General features: G+C 41.7%; 1 protein-coding gene across 3 annotated transcripts in view; it reads left to right on the top strand.

Annotated features, from left to right (window-relative positions):
- DENND5B (DENN domain containing 5B) overlaps positions 1–23,835 on the top strand; it is a 171,415-nt gene that overhangs the window by 132,373 nt on the left and 15,207 nt on the right. For all 3 annotated transcript variants that reach the window (XM_074939391.1, XM_074939400.1, XM_074939408.1), the window contains 7 exons: positions 463–615; positions 1,119–1,197; positions 5,294–5,375; positions 13,949–14,077; positions 15,058–15,179; positions 18,327–18,472; positions 22,087–22,205. In XM_074939391.1, the coding sequence (XP_074795492.1) occupies positions 463–615; positions 1,119–1,197; positions 5,294–5,375; positions 13,949–14,077; positions 15,058–15,179; positions 18,327–18,472; positions 22,087–22,205 (830 nt within the window). The remainder of the gene's footprint in view (positions 1–462; positions 616–1,118; positions 1,198–5,293; positions 5,376–13,948; positions 14,078–15,057; positions 15,180–18,326; positions 18,473–22,086; positions 22,206–23,835) is intronic.

The raw sequence follows: 23,835 nt of genomic DNA, 5'->3' as shown, positions 1-23,835 counted from the left end.
TGCAAACTGGAGAGAATGTGTTCATATAAACTCTATTAAAATGTTCACACACTGACAAGGTTTTGGGAGCCTCTACCAAAAAGGAGCAGTCCACAGAGTGTAGTGACCATTGTGTATGCTACCCATGAAGTCCTTGTTTCCAGTACAGAGCACCTCTTCCATGAACAATAGAAAAGCCCTCCTGTGTAGCTGAAGAAACACAATTTGTTGATGTCTAAGTATAATTGCATCAGTCGTAGTTTATGCAGTATCAAATTCCTTGTTATACATTGTATAGGAACTTATCTAAAATTAATATTATTTTGACCATAGACATTTTGTAATCAGAATTGATGTTTCCGTGGCCAGAATTCAAGGGATACTGGATGATTTTAAGCCAGTAGATGCACTCCTGAAAGCTTACTAATCTGTATATTTCACAGCTTGCTGGATACATACTCTGTAAATCTTGCTGTTTTATAGACTAAACGTATGTTGGTAGAGAAGATGGGCCATGAAGCAGTAGAGCTGGGACATGGAGAGGCCAACATAACAGGTCTGGAGGAAAATACATTGATTGCTAGTCTTTGTGACCTGTTGGAAAGGATTTGGAGCCATGGTCTACAAGTCAAACAGGTTGGTAACTTGAAACTTGGTCAGGAAAAAGCACATGTACACAATACCATTTTGCACATATTAAAAGTATTTCCTATAATCCATCCCTTTAAACTACTACTTAGCTATATCATTTCTCAATAGACCTGAGTGTATCTAAATGCTTCAAGGCGCAGCTATTCATTTCCTAAACTTTTTGTGAGGCTTTCAAGAGAATCTTTTCCACAAATTGTAATAATAAAATAGTTTTTTCCATCCTCAAACAGTGAAGGACTGGGGAGGGAACACTGAGGAGAAAAACAATGGATACAGGGAAAGCTTCATGATAACAGGAAATTACTTGTTCTGTGAGGTGGTCCTTTCCTGTTTGGTTGGTTTCTTTGCTCAAGAACAAAGAATTGAAGCAAGAACCCAAAGTTACTTTCTGGATTCACTGAACCACCAGGCTCTAACCCAGTATCTAGCTTTTTAATTTGGCTCCTTTCTCATTTATTTTAAACTTCTCCTATATGTTCTATTTTCAGGGGAAATCTGCTTTGTGGTCCCATTTGCTTCAGTACCAGGAAAGGGAAGAGAAGCAAGAACATATGACAGAGTCCCCAGGTGAGTATTCAGGAGTTTGCTTTCCATATATGGTCTCTAAGATTCAGCAGTAAGCAATCTTGGTTCCGGTTGGCCTAAGGCCGCAGCACTTTGTGGTGGATTTTATTTTGTATTTTCAATGTCCGTGATACTGACATCACACTTGTAATTTGAGTTCTTTCAAATATTTGATCTCTAGACTAAACAGATGGCTTAATTGCGTCAAATGATGCCATAACTATAACCATCTTCAGGAAAACCATGGCATGTGTCATTTTGCTTTGTTTCTTCCATTTAAAAACTCTGACTAAGCACCAAGTAAGGTATGAAAAGTCGGTATGTTTTCTGAAGTGGTTTACAGAAATGTAGGGCTGAAAGGCACCTCAAGAGGTCAAGTGCAGCCCCTTCCTCTGAGGCAGGACCAAGTATACCTAGACCATTCCTGACAATAAGGGGCATTTTGTAAATACTAGAAAATATTACAGTGTGTGCCAGACTTCAGTTGCGTCCAGTTGGATTTATTGAAGACATGAGGCCCAACTTGAGGCTGCAAATCTTCCATCAGTGAGAATGGTCTGTCTTATAGCATTCCTCAAATAAACAGAGATGTACACATTTTTATTATCTTCTATAAAATATTTAGAAGTCTTTAATGGATTTGTACAAAAAAAGATTTAAGCTGTTGAAACTTCAGTGCAAACATTCAAGATGCTTTCCTTGCATCAGTAACCTGCTGGTTACCCATCCTCACTTGAAGATTGAGTGTATTCAGGATACGCAAAGGACAGACTTTGCTCTTCTAGGATCATCAGGCTGTGATGGAACTTATTGGCCAAGAACATACCAAGTGTATGACTGAGCTTTTAACGGATAGGAGACAGATTTTGTAGACTATTTCCAGAAATGTAAGTTAGTCTTAGAAAGAGGGATTTTTGTGCATCACTTCTGAGATCTAGGTATATCAGGGCATATAAACAGGAACATTAATCTGGGCTCTCATGTGTAATGGAATTATTTTTTATAAATTTGGTATTCATGCTTATTAATCTAGATCATTATTCTTCAAACAGCAAGGTTTGAATTCCATGGCATGTGGCCTATACAAGCAATCTCAAGCTTGGAGGGAGTGAAGCGAACACTACATTCAGTAGTTACATAGAACTGATCCTCGCTCATTGGCCCAGGCTCTCAGTTCATGCCTAGTGGGAATTCCCTTTGGTTTGGCATTCTAAAGCCATTAAACTACTTCATTGATATGTAATGCATGATTCTTTTGGTATGGCAGTGAACTCCCCTGCACTGCAGCTGTTGCTCAGCATTGTTTCTGTAAGACTTTCAGCTGAAATAGACGGTCTTCCTGATTTGCCTCAGATTTTGTTTTTTTAATATATCAGATGTCCCTGGGTATTTCAAGTTTATGCTGATAGCAATGTTTGTGTCAGGAGTTAATTCAGGATTGTGTCTTGGACAGACATAAGGTATTTCACAAAATTCATTGCAGTCATAATGGCATATTTACACCAAATGAGTGTGTATGAATCTTCCCTCTCTCTCAGCAATTGGCTAATCAAGGAGAGCGTTTTGGAAAGGATTCAGCACTTTGTCAATGCCCTCATTCAGAGTTCTTGCTGAAATCCCAATAGTAGGATTTGAGAGAACTCAGCATCTCACAGGATCAGGCCCCACGTATATATCTATGGATAAACTGGTGTTTTGAGTCATGACAGCTTTGTAATAAGCATCAGTGACCAGGGACATGTCATCCTACATTGCAAGCCCCAGAATTAAAATGTGGTCCAACTGGTGGCCCCTGAGATGATTCCATTTGGCCCTAGAACTTGCATGGGGATACCATTTTGTAGAACAAAATAGCATCTTCTGCACAGTGTGACCTTGCACACACTGTGTGCGCGAGATCATGCTGCATGGAGGACACTGTTTTGTGGAATGTCACTAAAAAGGCATGTAAGTGTAGAATTGAATACATAATGGCAAGTCCCCTTTAAAACCTTATGTAAGTGAAGAGGGAGACGTCTCTTTTGCATGACTGAGTGATTCAGTAATCATTAATGAGACATTATCTTTGTACATTTCTGGCAGATGATTAATTTATGTGTGCCATAGATGATTAGCATAGCTCTTTGAGGTTTGCATTCTTATACCATGTATCTACTAAAATTTCACACATGTGGCTAAGACCTATTAGATTATAGCTATATGGAAACATTTGTTGAGTTCTTACGGTGAAGTAACTAAGTGCATTTCTGTATGAAGGACTGAAAAAAGGCATGCAAGTGTAGAACTGAGTTGTCCATGGTAGACCAGAGCTAGCGGCACAAACTCTTCATCAGGGTGGGAAGTTTATATCTGTAATCTAAGAAGTAGTTGCATGTCTCATTAATAATGTCACCGCATGCCACTGTCCATGACTAATGGACAACCACTAAGCAATCTGACTGACATGCATAAATTCCAGAGTGCAAAATATGTAATGGCAAAGTCAGATTATAATACTAGAGTGCAGAAATGCTTGACAGTCTCAATATCTAATATGCTAGTTTTACTTCTTCTAAATTTATCAAATGGGTTTCAGATTGAGATTTCAGTAAAAATAGTTTTATCAAGTGTGAAGGCCTTATGGAACAGATTTACTTCTATGTATTTCATATGCAAAGAAGGACGCATTTGATGAATCTTCTGAAGTCTCCAAGTTTAGCCCTGAATTAGCTAAAGGAAAGAGGGACCTAGATTATGTATTAATGTGGAGGCAGACAAACTGAAAAACGCTTTGCCTGGCAGTATTCCTGAAACTGCACATAACTGTTGCAGTTCTCAGTGTTGTATGATTTCTTCTACAGATGTGTAGATGAATGTGTGACGGGTTGGATCACAGAAACCCCCTTGGGGCTGCCAACTGATGTGCCAAGACTACTTCTGCCTCTGCTTTCTCTGCCAGCTTGGGACTTCAGCACTCTGTCTTGTTGAGCCAGACACACCAGTCTGCTCCAACACAGACCCAGAGTCTGAACCACATGCCCTAAAGCTGCGGACTTAACTGAAAGCAAGTTAAGAGGTGTTCCTGTCTTTAACTCTCAGATACCCAACTCCCAATGGGGTCCAAACCCCAATAAATCAGTTTTACCCTGTATAAGCTTTATACAGGGTAAACTCCTAAATTGTTTGCCCTCTATAACACTGATAGAGAGACATGCAGAGCTGTTTGTCTCCCCCCTCCCCCCCCCAGGTATTAATAGATACTCTGGGTTAATTAATTAATTAAAAGTGATTTTATTAAATACAGAAAGTAGGATTTAAGTGGTTCCAAGTAGTAACAGACAGAACAAAGTGAATTACCAAGCAAAATAAAATAAAACTCACGAGTCTAAGTCTAGTACAGTAATAAAACTGAATACAGATTAAAATCTCATCCTCAGAGATATTTCAAGAAGTTTCTTTCACAGACTGGACACCTTCCTAGTCTGGGCACAATCCTTTCCCCTGGTACAGCCCTTGTGCCAACTCAGGTGGTAGTTAGGGGATTTCTCATGATGGCTGCCCCATTTGTTCTGTTCCACCCACTTATATATCTTTTGCATAAGGCGGGAATCCTTCGTCCCTCTGGGTTCCCACCCCTCCTTCTCAATGGAAAAGCACCAGGTTAAAGATAGATTCCAGTTCAGGTGACATGATCACATGTCACTGTAAGACTTCATTACCCACTTGCCAGCCCACAGGTATACAGGAAGACTTACAAGTAAAACAGAGCAATCTACAGTCAATTGTCCTGGTTAATGGGAGCCATTAAGATTCCAAATCACCATTAATGGCCCACACTTTGCATAACTACAATAGGACCTCAAAGTTATATTTCATATTTCTAGTTTCAGATACAAGTGATACATTTATACAAATGGGATGACCACCAGATTCAGTAGATTATAAGCTTCGTAATGATACCTTACAAGGGACCTTTTGCATGAAGCATATTCCAGTTACATTATATTCACACTTATTAGCATATTTTTATAAAATCATATAGAGTGCAACGTCACAGAATGTACTGCAAACTACTGTAATTTTTTATTCTTTTAATTTTATGTATTTTTTTTCTATACAGTTGCTCTTGGCCCGGAAAGAAGAAAATCTGACACAGGAATTACATTACCTACACTGAGAGTCTCACTTATTCATGATATGAGGTACAGTATTTTACTCTTAAAGCATTTATTATGGCTTTCATAAGGAGCATTACACAGAGATTCCCATTAACACAAATGCTTTGGATTTATTCAAGTTGAGCAGAATTCATCATTCTCCTTCTATGTAAGGACCACATACTCCAATCCATGTGGTTTACCTCTTAATACATTTTATAAAACCTTTAGTTTTGCATGCTGCTTTGATTTACTTCAGCTAAAAGGTCATGAAAAGAAAATTTGTACACAGTATTGGAAATGGTTATTGCTGATATACTTTTAGGGAGCAAAAAATATTTTAATTTTAAGTAGAGTTGCGGAAATACCTGGTACGATATTTTATTTGTTGAAACAGGAAAACCTAAGTTCGCCAAGGAAAAAGAAAAATTAGAATCCAGATGGACATAAAAATCTGCCAACAATGGCTGAGCTATATTCGTTTCTAAATGGATATTTCATTAAAAATTGCTATTCAAATGGTAATAGGACCTTGAAAACATACATCAAGCAAGCACAAATTTTAGTGGTTGCTCTCAGTGAAATATTATTCCTGACATGTGGATTTATCTGTAGGTTAGGGTACAGAAAGGTATATAATATCTGCTGTGTTTTTTGAGATGCACCATATAACATTTATAAGACAAATGTTTTATTACAAAATTAATCAGCTGATAGAAAATTACTACTACTGTTGTTTTATATACTGACGGCCCAGAGGAACTTAAACCATGTTAAGTAATTTGGGGGCTTAGATGAATCAGGGATCAGTAATGAGATTTAAGACTTTTCACTGCTAGGTCACTTGTTCAATTTCAATTCAGGTTGGTAGTGACCAAAAGTTGTTACCATCTAATGGCAATTGGTCTCCGTCATCTCCCCTATGAACAAATATTCATATCATCAATAATGCCATTACTACTATTAACTAGCAACCTTGTTAATGTTTTTGTGTTCAGAAAGGCCAGTGGCTGAATGGGCCACAGAGACTTCTACCATCTCAAATGCGGATGTGCTCCCTCCAGACCAGAGTTCAGGCACAGACATAGACCATATGGAGGTCCAGCTTAGCAGCTTCCATGCTTGCTGTCTACACTGTACCTATTCTGTGACTAAAGGGCTTCAGTCTCCAGGGCTCTCAAGCCATCATCTTTCACAGATGCAGAATTTACATACCATGTGTTCGTGCACATGTTGGGTGTGAACCGTGAACACCTTCAACGATAGCTTCAGATCCAGAGAGATCCCCTCTGCAGATGAGACAGTAGTGTTGTCTCCATGGCTCATTCAGTCTTTGGCTTCTCTGAAGACACTGTCAACCAAGTTGCTAGTTATTGCCATTTGGGGGGGGGGGGGTGTTGTGATGTGGCCATCTGTCAGTGGGACAAGAATGGAAACTAAATAACTGTGTGTGTACAATTGACAAAGCACATGCATCTTTTTTTACAAGTAAACCAGTTTAGCTGCTCTGGGATTTTTGGGTTTTTTTGTTTTTGTTTTTTTTGTTTTGTTTGTTTGTTTTTGGAGACTCTTGTGTTACTGCGTATGTTGGTGACTTTTAATTGCTCAGTGGATTAATTTATTTTTTCTCTGGAGAGATCAAGAGTCAAAGTAAATTTTATATCCCTAGTAATCAGGAATTTCATCACTTTAACAGGGGATAGTTCTGACCAAATGGATGAATAACCAAGATGACAAAGAAAGGGTTCTTTCTAACAAAAGTAGATCGTTCTAACATGACTTATCATTTGTTGCCATGAGGACTCAGTTGCTGCTTGTACATTTTTTTTTTTTTTTTAAAGGGATCTCAGGATGGTACTGGGTTGTGAATTTCTACTGGAATCCTACTTTCGGCTCCTGGTGGATTACCACCTCTCCAAATCATTGCTTAGAAGGAAGTAGTAAAGGGTCATTCAATTTAGTTGTTGGACTGTTGGTCTTAAAACTGTCCCTTTTGTTCTGGAAGGCTTGCTGATTGACTGATCTTTGGCAGGTCAGTTGCTCTTCTAAATCATCAACCAGTCAGCAAGTCCTGAAAATTAGCCCAGCAGTGGCTACCATGTGTCTTTTATGTTACTGAAAGAACTTTAAATCCATGCCACTGGTGTTTGGCTCAAGGATTTGTATAGATTGTACACTTGAAAAACATACAGCCTAGCTAAAATATAAAAAGGCTCAGTAATCAATATCAACGTTAACAAACGCAAACTGTAATAAGTAAAATAGAACATTTGTGGACTTTGCAAATGAAATAAATTGGCAGCAACGGTGGGGATCTGACTAGCTCTTACAATTTATTAAAAATCAGTTAAAAACAGGGATATATGTACAGCATTGCCCAGCATAAATACTGATTCCCATTATTGTCAGAAAAACACTGAACAGAAGATTTACTGTGAAGATATTGGTAATGGCTTCTAACCTACTCAGTAACATTTCAGAAACAAAAGCTACTCTTTTACACTAATTTTGGTTTACTATAAATCAACTGGTGGCAGTGGTACAGCCTATACTCCCCAACTCAGATGAGGTCTTATAGTGGGGTAGGTGCTGTACACACACAGAGAGAGAGACTCCTTCCCCTGCAGAGCTTACAGTCTAAGCAGACAAAAGAAAGGGTGGAAAGGTAAAGAGGAGCGAACAGAGGTGAAGAGACTTGCCCAAGGTGTGTCAGCAGGGCAGCGGCAGAGCTGGGAGAAGAGACCACAGCTCTGACTCTCAATCCAGCAGCCTATTCTTTAGAGACCATCCCTACCAGATACTTGGACAATTCTCTATATATCAGGCAAGAATGGTGTATAGGTTTTTTGTAAAGCAAAATACAATAGAAAATTGCTTTTTGCTTTGTCTCCCTATTATGTTTAAAGCACAACTTTGTGTCAGGGAGGCAGTGGGCACAATATTGGACATACGCAAGAACTATCACCTTGTTCAAAGTGATAGAAAGCAAGGCTGAATCATTGTAAGATGTTTACATAACCTTATAACTATCAAAACAGGCAATACTTAGGGCACTGCTTAATCTATTTCCTATTAGTAGATTTAGGCCAGGTCTACGCTACAGACCTCTATCGGTATGACGACATCGCTCAGTGGTGTGAAAAATCCACACCTGAGTGATGGGAGTTATACTGACCAACCTCCCTGTGTAGACAGAGCTATGTCGATGGCAGAGCTTCTCCTGTCGACATAGCTACTGCCTCTTGGGGAGCTGGATTAACTGTGTCCACGAGAGAAGCTCTCCCGTCAGCATAGCAGCGTCTTCACTGAAGTGCTACAACCACGCAGCTCCACCGCTGTATGTGAAGACAAACCCTTCGTGCCACATGACACTCAGTCGTACTTCAACAATGATCCATCTTTTTGATGTCACCATATACCTTTGTGTGTAGTTAAGCCATTAATCACATCTTCACACCTCCCTTATGGTGGGAGGAAAACATGCTGGAGGGTTATGTACGTTAGATTCAATTTATCATCCAGACTTTAGCTTGTGGTATGACCAGATATGTGTGTATATTCGTGGGTGTACAGAAGTTGAAGGGGGCATTTTGCTTCAGTTATTTTTCCCATGGAGTAGGAAGTGATCACGTGATTCAAGCAGTGTAGCTAGGACATGCTTTCATTAGTCAACTCTGCCACTGTTTGGAAAACACACATCCTGCATGCAGCATTCACCATGCTGCCTCCTATGCCTGAAATAACCCGCCTAGTCTTGTACAACACGCAGGCTTCCGTTCCAAGTCTCTTGTGCTTCAACCACTTCCAGTAGTCATTGACTCCTTCCATGTTTGCCAACTTAACAGAGCTACATTTAGACAAACCTATGTCAGCATCCATACTGTGACAGACATGAACATGACATGTTAATACAAAAACAAGTAACCTTATTACTTTATATGGTGTTGGTCTACCTCCTGTTCAGCGTTCCCATTCCTTTATCGGTCCTCTTATTTCTAGGTGGCGTATCAAGTTGTCTAACTTGGAACACAAACCCCCTCTCTACACAGGCACATCTTTTTTTCTTTTGCTTGTAAAGCACCATACCCAGCAAACGTACTGTAAATATTCCCTGCCCTCTAACATTACTGCAGTGAAACGAGACCAGGTGAGTGAGGTAATGTCTTCTATTGGACCAACTTCTGTTATTACTTCACCCACCTTGTCTCCAATATCCTGGGACCAACATGGCTACAACAACACTGCATACAAGTAGTGAAACAAGTTAACTATGTGCTGTAGGTAAGATGATATATGTTGTTTTGACTAAACTACGTGATCTCATCACTGGAGAGTGTTCTCAATAGTCACCTGGTAATTCATGTTGCTACTGCTGTTTTGCCAGAGAAATGCAGTTAGCTAACACTCGACTACATCTTGCTTTTATATGGACAGGGGAACACTCTGCAAGACGCTTTGGTTTTCTTCTATCTGTAAATTGGTGGCAGCCCTCCAGGAAAGCCATCATCGTGTCATCTTTTTATCCTCTTTGCTATTGCACTTTTCTGACACCAACACTCTCACTGAAGTCACCTGAAACATCAAAAAGTTGGTTTGAACTGGCAGTAAGTCAGCAGTCCTTGACACCTCAAATGAAAACATTCCCTTCGGAGGAACTGCCTGGCACAGTCACCTCAACCTCCAAGCTTTCTTGTCCCCTACAGGCTTTCAAACTTTACTACATGAGTGAGACGCACTGGAGTACAGCAAGACAGTAAATGAAGTCATTTGCTCTGTTTTTAAGTGCTACCTGGGTGTCTTTATATTGTATCATCTCCACTTCAATTTCAAAGTTCCTTAAGTTTCCTTCCTTCCCCAACCCCAAATGTATGAGTATTCCTGACACAAAGCGCTGCCGATGCATCTCAATCCAGACCAGGAAAGCCTCTTTTTGTTGTCGTCAGTAGCTGAACCGCTTTAGGAAAAAAAAGACTACAATTTATACCAGGCTGTGGGATGTTTAGAGTTACCTCTTGACTGGTTTTCAACTAGAGCTATTGCACACCACATTACAACAGATGAACACCATGCAGTCAGTTGCTTGACTGTTGTCCCATGAGGTCAGTTTATACCACTGTACCAGAACCAGACAGCTATGATTTACAGAAGGAGAATAAATTAAGGTTTAGGTACATATCTATTTGAATTTTCTCTTCAGAAAAGAATATATTCTATTTAGTGTTTCATATTAGAGGCAATTTAAAGTGAGCACTAAAAAAAAAAGGGATTCTGTGCTATGATCTTCTCATCTCAAAGGACTTTAAATAACAGCATGTGCACCTCAACATGCTGTGGAGGAATAATGTGTGCATCCTATTTCTCAAGGACTTCTGATTACATGCCCAGTTATTTGCGTTGGAAGTCCTAACTGCTAGCTGTCCGTCTGATCCAAAGAAGGGGTTTGCTTCACAAAGTGCTTACTAGTTCCAGAAGAGGGTTCTCTGCAGGGACTCAGCTGATACAAGTCAGTGTTAAAAGAGGGAATGTGGTAATAAAGGACAAAAACTTATATGTAACTGTAGTCTACTCTTGCAGGCAGGCGGGAGTTATAATTAATCAAACTGTATAAACATTTCAACTTGGTCTATGCTAGCAGCTTATGTTGGTATAAATACATTGGTCAGGGCTAGAAAATCCTGAGCGATGCAGTCAGGTTGGTATAACTCCTGCTGTAGACGGTGGTATGTTGACAGGCTCCTCCAGTCAAAATAGCTACCACCTCTTGAGGGAGATGGAGTACCTATGCAGATGAGAGAAGCCATCCCCCTCGGTGTAGGTAGCGTTTTCACTAAGCAGCCTCTGCAGCCTTCTATGTTTAGACAGGCCCTTAGTCTTGTCCCGCTTTAGAACTGTTCACATTTCATAACATGACATGTTGGGAAATTTTCTTAAAAAAATGTTTTTAAAGGGTTTCAGCTTATTGGGTTTTGCAGTCACATGGCATTATTTTTTGTTTGTTTTTTGTTGCAGCACTTTGTAGGCCCCAGCCCTATTATGCTAGACACTGTACATACATAACACAGTCTCTTCCCTGAAGAGCTTACAACCCGGATTTGGGGGTGGGGCTGCAGGGGCAGAATACAAAATAATAATGAAACTATACTAGTCAGCATAATCAGCAGCAGTTGCAGCACAGCGTCATCAGTTTTCAGGAGTACGTGTCATTTTGTAGAGCACATGGGGCCTTCAAGGGTGTTACGTGAGTTAGAAAGTTAACAAAGCTCACTTCAGTCTTGGTGGATGAAGCTTAGAGACTTACACAAAGGGATGGAGCATTGTGAATTGCCTGTGTACTTAACGTGCAAATTGAGTGAAAATTAACCAGTTTGCAGCCACTTTTTCCATGCACTGAAAACCATTATTCATTTTTCCTGGTTGTAGTTTGTTTTTTTTTTTTTTGTTTGTTTTTTGTTTTTTTTTTTAAAGGCTATCTGCCATGGCAGTCGTTTTCTATTCTAAAGCTACGTGTATCGTAAGATTTGCAGCCTCTAGTATTCTTTCCAAGTTGGACCATGGGAAGTTTTTAAAAAACTGTTCAGAATAGCTCTGCTTTCTTCCAAACGGACATGTGGAAAACCTGCTGGGCTTGATTATCGTTTACACAAGGCCCTTTTTATACTTCTCTGGAAGTGTGAAGGGGCATTAGTGTAAATACATGGGGGGAAACTAGCATTTTAGATACCAACTGCACTGGTGAAAGCTACTTTTGTTGGAGGACTCTGTTATAACACAATAGTCTCCTGACAAGGTTAACACAGGTAGGCCTAACAGTGTAGGTAAGTCCGAGTCATGCGTTCAGTGCTCCTGGAACACGTCAAATCTCTGTTGGCTTTGTCTATTGTAGGCCTCTTTCTTAAATATCCAAACATTGCTACCGCCAGTGATAGTTACAATGGGGAATGTCAGTGGCAACTGGCATTTTAACCACTGTTCATTCATCTAGACCTGCTTTTAGACTATATCATAGTTTAGGAGTCAGAGTAGCAGCTGTGTTAGTCTGTGTTTGCAAAAAGAAAAGGAGTTGTTGTGGCACCTTAGAGACTAACAAATTTATTTGAGCATAAGCTTTCGTGAGCTACAGCTCACTTCATCGGATGCATGCAGTGGAAAATACAGTGGGGAGATTTATATACATAGAGAACATGAAACAATGGGTGTTACCATACACACTGTAACCAGAGTGATCACTTAAGGTGAGCTATTACCAGCAGGAGGGGGGGGGGACGGGGAAACCTTTTGTAGTGATAATCAAGGTGGGCCATTTCCAGCAGTTGACAAGAATGTCTGAGGAACAGTGGGGGGTAGAGGAGAGAAATAAACATGGGGAAATAGTTTTACTTTGTGAAATGACCCATCCACTCCCAGTCTCTATTCAAGCCTAAGTTAATTGTATCCAGTTTGCAAATTAATTCCAATTCAGCAGTCTCTTGTTGGAGTCTGTTTTTGAAGTTTTTTTGTTGAATTGCAACTTTTAAGTCTGTAATCGACTGACCAAAAAGATTGAAGTGTTCTCCAACTGGTTTTTGAATGTTATAATTCTTGACGTCTGTGTGTCCATTTATTCTTTTACGTAGATACTGTCCAGTTTGACCAATGTACATGGCAAAGGGGCATTGCTGGCACATGATGGCATATATCACATTGGTAGATGTGCAGGTGAACGAGCCTCTGATAGTGTGGCTGATGTGATTAGGCCCTATGATGGTGTCCCCTGAATAGATATGTGGACACAGTTGGCAATGGGCTTTGTTGCAAGGATAGGTTCTTGGGTTAGTGGTTCTGTTGGGTGGTGTGTGGTTGCTGGTGAGTATTTGCTTCAGGTTGGGGGGCTGTCTGTAAGCAAGGACTGGCCTGTCTCCCAAGATCTGTGAGAGTGATGGGTCATCCTTCAGGATAGGTTGTAGATCCTTGATGCATTGGAGAGGTTTTAGTTGGGGGCTGAAGGTGATGGCTAGTGGCGTTCTGTTATTTTCTTTGTTGGGTAGCTTTCGAGGCATACCATATTCGTTTATGCTGTCAAGGGAGCTGCTGTTGCATAACTGGGTTTCCCAACGTGACTGTATTTCTTTTTTGAAGTGTATTATTACCTTAATCTCTGTGCTATAGATTAGTGGTAGCCAGTGTTCAAACATAATTTTTTTTTTTTCTAGCAAGGTGCTAACTGCATTCCTCTGCTCAACACAGAGAGGGCCAATGCACAGTATAAACCATTCTAAATGACTTTGCAAAACTGCACTATAAACTTTCTAATAGGTTTTAAAACTATTTTAACAAGGTTTGGCCCTGTCTCTGCTAGCTTTCAAAGACCATTTTAAAAACAGCTTTTTTTAATATTTTTTGACAGCTGTGTGAACTCTGTATTACTAGACTTCTCTAATTTGGGGTGGGGGTGGGAAATGTGTTTTTGCATATCTTGCAAGCAGTTTTAATTTCCAGGGATATTTTCAAATTTAAATTCAAGTTCTGCAACAGATTGGATGCTACCATTTTAAATTACCAGGATTTTGTGATTTTTTTTTTCTCTCCTTCTTCCTCCACCCCCCTCCCCCTCCTCCTCTTCCCCTCCCCCCCGGTTTCAGGCATATTCAGAACATGAACGAGATAAAGACCGATGTGGGTCGAGCTCGAGCATGGATAAGGTTGTCTCTTGAAAAGAAGCTTTTGTCTCAGCACCTAAAGCAGCTTCTCTCTAACCAAGCACTCGCAAAGTAAGAGTAACTTACTGTTCTTAAGCTTTATTATCACAATATCCTGATTAGGGTTCTAAGGTTGCCCTGTGAACTAAGCCTCATGAAAAGCTATCTGCCTCTGCAGCTGGTCTGGGCTGGAGCTAGCTAGTACCAATCAGAGAAAGGGTGTTTCCTACATGGGTCTTGGACAGACTACTACTTGACACCCTCTATCAAGACCCTGTCAATTTTTGGATTGCTGAGGACCAAATACCTCCCAAAGCTAGAAGATTGAAGGGGAGCCACCCAGCACAACTTGTGCACCCTGAGCAGAGAACCCCAGTCAGAGTACAGAGTGGGAAGAAGGTTAGGACATCACACACTCCCCACTCCACAAAAGAGAAGGTCTGAGGAAAGCCTGAAGGATGAGAGGCTCAGATGGGGTGGCTGTACCTTTTGAATAGCATTACTTCATATCCATTGATGTTAGCAGACTTAGCTAAGACCTCAGCTCACCTTAGCCCAGTTGGTCTTGGTTGGAAACAAATTACCCCAGTGCATTTACAAATGCTGATATGTCAGACTTCACACACATATCAACTTACAGTCAGTGGTTGAACTAGTTTGAAATAGGAGGGGAAGAGCTCTGGGTCCCAGCTGCAAAGAGGGTGGAATCCCCTCTGCCCCCACTCCCCTTTATTAACCCTTCATACTGTGTATATACAATATGTATAAAAATTGGAATTGGTGCATATCACCATTGGGAGTACCTGCCTTTGTATAGGAGTTTATTTACTGGTATTAAACATGTAGGGTTAGAGGTTTAGCTGGTGTAAATCAACATAGCTGCACTGACTTCAATAGATTTCGGCCAGTTTACGCCAGTGGCACATCTGGCCCAAAATACTTTCTATATATGTAGGTTAGCCCTTAGTTTGGTGTTCTGGGGGTTCACAGACCTTTTAATGTTGGTTTAGTGTCTGTTTTTAAAGAGACAGCAATATTTTTGTTTCTCACAGGAAACTTTATAAGCGTTATGCTTTCCTACGCTGTGAAGAAGAACGAGAGCAGTTCCTCTATCACCTTCTTTCACTCAATGCTGTGGATTACTTCTGCTTCACAAGCGTCTTCACCACAATCAGTGAGTTGGAGACTCAAACTTTGTCCTGAATGAAAAATAGTCACTGTCATGGTGACAGAGGAGTGATGCTGAGAACACTTTGATGAATGATCAGTGTAGCTGGGCTCTTCCCAAGAAGCCTGCAGTCATGGGTACTGAGATCGGCACCTCTGGGTGTTGCTCTGGGTAACCAGCTAAGTGTAAGATCATGTGTGAGTGCTTTGGATAACAGAATGGGATAGTGGAGGAGAGTAGCATTCAGATAATATTATAGCACCTAAGTGTCCTAGTACCATTTCCATATCTCAGAGTTATGTAGCCCTTCATCTATTTTTACCCAGAAAAGTCCTCCACATCTCAAGGCTCCCCCATATTTCTCCACTATATGTACACCATCCTTGTAGCCTCTGAGAAAGAGATAGGACTCCTTGGGGCCTGTTAACAGCATGCTTTGCAGGATGAGGCACTTTGTGTCTGGATGTGTACACTATGTATTGTTGCCCCTTTTGACCCAAGCAGCTAATGAAGTTTGGGGCTTTGGGAATGTTCCATTTGAAAGTAGAAACTGGGGATAATCAGGTATTTCTTCAATTCAGTTTTGGTTATTTATGAGGAGTGTTCAAAGTTATGTGTCTCTGAATGAAGAAGGAGCCAAGAACAGAAGGAACCATTTCTTAGCTTACAGCCTCCAAGCCTCTGTAGCCAATGCCAGACCCAAAAGTTCTCTCTAGCTTTTTGCAGGGTCACACTGTGCTTAAAGGCTCCTGCTTGGCTTTTCTTGCCAGTTTTCTTCTGCTTCTCCCTCTGTTTTTTGTCTGTCACCTTGGTTTCTGTGTGCACTCACGCACTCACTCGAACACACCTATCACAAAGCAATACTCAGCCCCAAAACTCCTGGGTGGGTTCACACACATCTTTTGTCTTAGGTGGGGCTTAAGCATAGGGTGCTGAGTTTTATTTTTCCCTGGGGTGCTCAGTCCCCACTCTGCCCCCACCCCATCTCCGCCCCTTCCCTGAGTCCCGGCCCTCACCTCGCCTCTTCCCACTTCCGCTCGGCCCCCTCCCCCAAGGCCCTGCCCTCACTCCAACCTGTGCCCTGAGGCCTTGCCCGCCTGCCACTCACTGCTCTCCGTCCTCCCCCAAGTGCTTCCCCCAGTCACCAAACAGCTGATCGGCAGCAGCTGCTGATCAGCTGTGGCTGGTGGGTGCCGAGTACTGTTTTGTTGTTTTTTTTTTTCCGTGGGTGCCCTGGAGCACCCACGGAATCGGCGCCTGTGGGCTTAAGTTTATGTTAACTGAAGGGTGAGTTCACACCTGCCAGCCACATGGACTTTTAACCCACTAAGCTGTTTCAACATTTTCATTGACACGGACTGCATGTGCAGTTGTGCAGCACCTCTGCAGGCCACCTACAGAATTTTATGTGCGAGGTCACTCCATGTGGTGGAAGCCATTTTGTAGAGCATGTCTACTTTGGGGGCCCAATGGAATTGTCCCTTTGGCTGCTAGTGGGACCAGTAGCCTTCCCGTTCTCTTTCCTTATCCCTCCCCACATGACTGAAAGGCTTGTTTCCCTCTTTTTCCTCCTCCTTTCCTATATACTCGAGGAGTGACAGTGGGCCAAAACCTAGACATGAACTTGTTTTCCCCTCCATAACTGTGGGGAGTTCTACTATTAGGTTGCTGTGTTGACCTCGGTCTCTTTATTTTCACATCTTTATTTCTTTAGGAGGTGAAGTAAAGTGAATCTTTACCTAGTCATTAAAGTTTGGGCTCATCTTTTAACTTTTCCTCTTCTTAAGCTTTCATTAGGGAAATGAGTAATTACAAAAGAGCGCAGTGTCCATGGAGGTTTTACTGTATCTTGTTTTCTGGGCCATCAGTGTTGGCAACTTACTCTTCTGGGACGCAAGAGTGAATTTGTGGCATTGTGTGTACAATATTGAGATGATGCACGCACCAGTAAAAAGGGATGATTTCCTTAATCAAAGGAAATGGCAGGTTTGCAAAACCTTAGAAAAGCAACTCTTGCAGCACAAACAAGTGTGATTCCACACTGTCCACTGCAAGTTGGGATGGGCGGCCAGCCCTGTTTTTTTTTTCTCACTCAACTATGCATTAAGCATCAAGGCCTACTGAGATTCCCATGATTTTAAGTGGTGCTGAGAGAAGAGTGTCCACTGAGAATCTGCTTCATAATATTTCCACTCAGCCAGAGGATGAAACCTCCAAATCTGTGTCTTCAGTCTGACAACCCTGTATTAGCAACATTGCCAGTATTCTGATACATAGGGGTATAATGATGTATTCAAATTATAATGTTCCACTTTTAAAATGGAGATGGGATGAAGCAGGCATTTTCTGAAGTTCTTTATTGCTTTGAACTCGTTTTACTGCAAGGCGAATGCTCCTTGTTTTCATTGTGGTACAACAGCAACACCTGGTGGCTATTCAGATTAATCTCAAGTACATTGTTTATGCACAAGTAAGGGAATGCCTTGCCATCTCATTCTCTGACTTTAAATGTGGGAGACGATCTCAGTTTTATACTGGGGTCTATTTTCATAGTTTCTGACTTACTGGTTTAAGCATCATGTTTGGCGCATATACCCACTGGAAAATGTTGACAGGTTTTCATTTGAGTATATTAACTCCAAATGTTGCAAGAGAACAGCAGAAAAAACTAAAGGACATTGTTTAAATTTGAAGGGCAGAATGCTCCTGGTTTCTTCAGTGGGCAGATCTATGAGAGCATTTTGTTTGCAATGGCAGAGATTTAAGGAACTGGTACTTGAGGCTGCTCTTACAGACAAGTAATAATTGGTTCCTGGGTTGAAACCACCCAAAAGCTGCTGTGCAGATCAGCTTTATTTTAACATAATTATTCTTTTTCTATCTATAAGTGAGCTGTCTAGACTTGGAATGGTTTCATGACCTCTTCCTTTTATGATCAGAGTATCTGTTTTCATAGTTGGTGCAAATACTGCATGCTGGATGTTTTTATAGAATTGTCTCATTTACCTTCGGTATTGAGAAGGATTTTTACTTGTAATGCTACTGAGATACAGCACAAGAGCGAAGTCCTAATTGTACTATATTGTGTAAACCACATTTTAAAAAATGCAGTTGTTTTGATTCTGGGTTTTGTTTTGTTTTTTCTCCTTTTAGTGATTCCATATAGGACTGTGATAATCCCTATCAAAAAACTAAGCAATGCAATCACCACATCGAACCCATGGATTTGTGTTTCAGGAGAACTAGGAGATACAGGAGTAATGCAGATACCTAAAAATCTTCTAGAAATGACATTTGAGGTGAGTGTGTGCTCTTCTTTTTTCAGTACTCAGTATTGAGCACTACAACCAAGAAACATTTATTTTGCTAGTTTTTCTTTTTGTTCAGAGCACAACTTTTTTTTTTTTTAAATAGCATCTGAGTGTCCAAGGTCACTGTAGATTTTAAATAAAAAGCAGAAAACTAGTGCTTATAAAGTTATTGTCCTCACTGATGGACAGAACATGTCACTCTCCTGTCAGAACTTTTTCACTGGCTTTCACTTACCCACCGTGTCTAATTTATACTACTTGTCCTCATCTGAACTCACCTCAACCTACATCTGTCATCAAATTTCTTACTGTTCCCTGCTTTCCCTTTGCTCTGCCAATGACAACAGCCTCGCTATGCCACTCCTACCCCCTCTTCCATCTTCGAGTTGCCTCCCTGCTGCCCCAAATCTATTTGAGTTCCCTGTGCTGGACACTCAAAAGGCTGCTGTGGGGAATCAAAATGCTGAATCCCACATGTCCTTAGTCTGCTGGGGCAGGGCAAAGTTTAGGCAATGTGCATGGTAGGGGGCTTCTGGGCATGCACTTCAGTCATACATCTTGTCTGACAATCCTCTTGGCAGTGGGGACTCCGCAGTCCAGTTGCCTAGATCCTGAAACTAGTGCCATCTCCCCAGGCCTAACAGCAGCTCTTGTATGTTCTCCAGAATCTCACCAAAGGTGGTGTCTGCTAGTTTACCTCTTCAGGGGGTACACAACAGTGAAAGCTACCAGAGAGAGAGAGACAGTATGCACAGGATTCTAAAACATCATTGCTCTTCTTGTGTTATTAAATGAAACACACATCTATACAAAATAATACACCCCTATATACATTTCTCTGCCTCTGGTTCCTCACCACTCTGGAGAGTTCTTTTGGACTTGGGCAGAGTCATCTGGGGTATCTAGAATCCTTCCTCTGGAGTTCATGCGTCTTTCCAGCCCAGCTGGCTTTCCCTGACCATGGTTAGGGTGCAGTTAAACCAACCCCCCTGCTAAGAAAGTCTGCCCATCTCTTCCACACTCCTGCCAAAGCTTCCTGTCCCTCCAAAAGCCTTCCCCCTTTTGCCTTCTGAGAGTCCTTTTTAAATCCTTGCTTTGTCACCTCTGTCCCTTTGTTCTGTTTGGGGATTTTCCACACTCTCCACTTCCCCTTTCTTGAAGACAAGTTTGGAGAAAGCAGCTTCTCCCAGCTCCAGCCAACTTCCTTAGCATGCCCATTAAATTCAGAGCACAGTCATTAATGAGAGTTAATGACTCTTCATTGTCCCTGGTCTGGTAAGAAGGTGCTGCAACCCACGTCAGCAAGCAGTGGATTCCACAGCCACCTTAGGGTACTTCTACATTGCAGCTGGAGGCAGTTCCGGTAGCTCTGGCACAAGTGGCAGCTTGGGCTAACCGCCCAAGTACAATCCCTTCTGATACCCTAGGTGTGTACTCGGGCGGCTAGCCCATGCCACTGCTGCTACATTGTCCTTTGTAGTATACGGACTCGCTCAAAGCCAGCGTGGGTACATCTCCCCAAGCTGGAAATTACATCTCCAGGTACAGTGCAGACATACCCATAGAAACAGTCCGAGATCCAGCAATTTCATAACTTCATAGCATCAGACATAATTAATACCTTGATTTCATCAATCGACAATTATGGACTGATAAAAACATTGCATTTGGTACCAAAGTGAAAATTTATCATACCAGCCTACTAACATTATTACTCCATGTTCTGGAATCAGCTGCATTGAATTAAAGCAGAGGTCAGCAACCTTTGAGAAATGGCGTGCCAAGTCTTCATTAATTTAAGGTTTGGCGTGCCAATAATACATTTTACATTTACAGGGGCCAGCGGACGGAATCCTGGGCTGGCAGCGGGCTGAGCGGGGCCGACGGCGGGCTGAGCCGCTCAGCCTGCTGCCAGCCTGGGGTTCCAGCCCCTGCCAGGCAGGGTCCTGGCCGCTGTCCCCGCTCAGCCCGCTGCCAGCCCAGGGTTCTGTTCATCTAGGCCAAAAATCAGCTCATGTGCCACCTTTGGCACACGTGCCGCAGGTTGCCGACCCCTGAATTAAACGTCAGAAGGCTGGAGGCAATAGAAATGGAAGATTGCAGGTGTGAAGTGGAATGATTTTAAGACCAATCCTTTTTAAAAGAGAGTAGAATGTGAATGAGGGTACTGGATTGGTTCCAGCAACAAGATTTATGATGGTGGGGACACTGCAAAAGACAAACAAATGATAGGATGCCAAAGAAAATAATGCAACCACAATCAAGGTCAGTCTGACCTAGAGGCCAACCACTGATTAAATACGGAGGGCTTGTCTACAATTACCGGGGATTGATGAGCGGTGTTCGATGCATCAGCGGTCAATTTAGTGGGGCTTCAGTAGACCCGCTAAATTGACAGCAGATTGCTCTCCTGTTGACTCCTGTCCTCCACTGGATCAAGAACAATAGCGGAAGTCGCATAGTGTGAACCCTGTGGTAAGTAGATCTAAGCTACGTCGATCTGAGTTACGCTATTCATGTAATTCAAATTGCGTAGCTTAGATCGAATTTCACCTGTAGTGTTGATAAGGCCTGAGAGAACCTGCATGGGGACATGACCAGACTAGACTTAATGGAGGAACAGGCCCTGGACAGGAATGAATGATGATGTAGTACATTGCCCTGTGATGGCAAAGATGCTCTGGAATGAAAGAGACACTGATCATCCCTCCATAAATGGAGTGATTTCACAGTATGCCAGACCTTTTATCCCTCATCACTACAATCCCTTCTAAAGACCCCACCTCTTCTGCAATGCTCACACATGCTTGTCCACATCAGCTGTAAAACATTAGGGTGAATAATGTATTTAATGGGGGAAGTCTTTGTTGACATCTAAGGCACTGTTCCAAAGAACACTTGTTCATGTGAGTAGTCCTATTGAGTTCAATGGGATTACTTGTGGGTGTAAAGCTACTCATGTATAAATGTTTGCAGGATTGGGACCTTAGATTGTAACATCTTTTGGAGAGGGACCTGCCCTTTATATGTCGTTTAGCATCTAACAACATGGTGCCTGGTCTTCACTGGGGCCACTGGTCATTACTGTAATGTAAATATTAAATAACATTGCTCTGGACTTTGCATTGTCGTTTTCTACTTGTCTGTCTTTTGTGGTCATAAGCTTCTCAGGGTAGGTACTTTGTCTTATGAAGGACAGAGCACATTGGTATTTAATAATAATTGATGATAATGACTAGTTTCCTGCCACAGAATGATTCCTTATTCAAAATTACAAGATATTTTTGAGAAGCTGAACATACTGAAAACAAATTTCATAAATAAAAGCAGCTTTCTTCCCTATTTAGCTAAAAAAAACAGAGTGGTTAACATGACTCATAATTATGCATCATAAGCTCTCACTGCAAAGAATATACATCTGTTAACGAGCTATAAATTTTTGAGGGCCTAACTAAGTAAAATAGGAACAGAAACAGCAATTATGCTGTTTTTTAGCTGTATTTGCTTGATTAAGAATCCATGCTTCATAAAGCAAATGAAATTAAACTATTGTGGGCCATCTTTCTATAAAATTGAATAAAATCTGTTTCTTTCATTTGCAGTGCCAGAATTTAGGAAAGCTAACAACTGTTCAGATTGGTCATGACAACTCAGGATTATTAGCCAAGTGGCTGGTAGATTGTGTCATGGTAAGAAATGAAATCACAGGACACACATACAAGTAAGCAACAAGTTTCAAATGTTCTAACTCCCTAAATCTGAAATCCCTGCCTGAGCCATAAAATCCTAGAGATCTCTGGTGTCCTTTTTGGGTGTGCTGAACTATGATGTAGACAGGCGACTCCATTTAGGCTTTAGAGATGGAGAATTTCAGATTGAAATTCTCTAGGTTTCAAAAACTACAACTGAAGCTGAAGAATCTGATTAGATATACACGGGGAGGCTTGAAAGTATGAGATTTTATTAGTCTGCTGGGACAGGACAGACTGCATATTTTTAAAATGCTTATCACCATTGCCTCTAATAGCCAAATTAATGGGCTTATGTCTGTCCAGCACAGCTGTATATAAAAAAAAAATTCCATTTTTATTCCCGAAATCTTGAATGGCAGTTTTATTTTAGGTAAATCTTTGTCATGGAAGTATGAACAATTGGTTTAAAAAAATGGTAGATGACCAAAAAAAAGCCATTAAACGTCTGAATATTTGAACAAGAATACAGAAGTATAGCTTTAAAGAATATGAGTTCTTCAGATGACTGCAAATGTGCATACCACTCCAGTGTGCACATGCCTCGTGTACCGAAACCAGAGAACTTGCTTAAGAGTGCCCATTGGGGTGTCGCCCGTGCCTTCTGGCCATTGTAGTCCCTTCCATGGCTATATGGGTTGGCACCGCCCGAAACCACTCAGGTCCTTTTCCCCGTCCACAGCTTGATCTGGAGCATTCAGTGTGGTGTCTCACCCCATGTTCTTTGTCACAGTGTTTGTGGTTTTTTTCTGTAAATAGTTAAGTTGAGTAGTACCTTAAGATTTAATTTAGCTTAGTATATTTAGCAGAGTTTAAGCCCAGGATGATGCCTTCTCTGGGTTCTAAACATTGTTCATCATGTAGTGTTGCTATCCCTACTACTGACCCCCCCACACCCGATGTTCATTGTTTCTTGGTGAAGGGCACCCTACTTAAGGCTGTTCTACCAGTAAATTGTTTAAGAGGAGAACACAGGTGGCAAGGGACTTGTGTTGGAAGGCAGTAAATTTGCAGAGAAAGCCATGAGCCTCACTTCAGCTCTGGGGATTGCCTCAGATCATCAGGCCCTCCAGAGAGTGCCTGAGCTAGAATGGACAGGGGCTCCATGTTCAGACTTGGATTATTCACCCAGCAAAAAAAGGGATCATTCTCCTTCCTCCAGTACTCTAAGGAAAATGGACAGCGGCAGCTCCAGTGTTCAGAGAGAGTTATCCTCCCTGTCTAGGAGGAGTGCAGACTGACACCGTGAGTCTTTTGGGATGTGGCTAAAGCTGGGCCTTCAACCCACTCTCCAGTACCAATGGCTGATCAACTAGACTGTACCATCGACTCCGGTACCACTCTGGGGGCATCTGCTGAGACCGGCACTGATGGTGGTGGTGTCCACACAGACACTCTACACACCACTGATGTATCAGGCAGCAGCAGACTTGCTGTGCCTGTCTGTTCCTGACTCACCACTTAAGAACACTTGACTGCAGTGGCTTCATCTTCGGTGTCCTCTGCATTTCCCGGATTGGTGGCTGACTTATCGCCTGCACCTCTTCATATCCAGGGTCCTCAATTATAGTCTGCTTCCTGTTCAGTAGCTATGGGACTGCT

The sequence above is a fragment of the Natator depressus genome, chromosome 1, assembly GCF_965152275.1.
Source record: "Natator depressus isolate rNatDep1 chromosome 1, rNatDep2.hap1, whole genome shotgun sequence".
NCBI lineage: Eukaryota > Metazoa > Chordata > Testudines > Cheloniidae > Natator > Natator depressus.
Note: the sequence above shows the minus strand (reverse complement) of the source record. Positions and strands in the feature narration are given on the sequence as shown.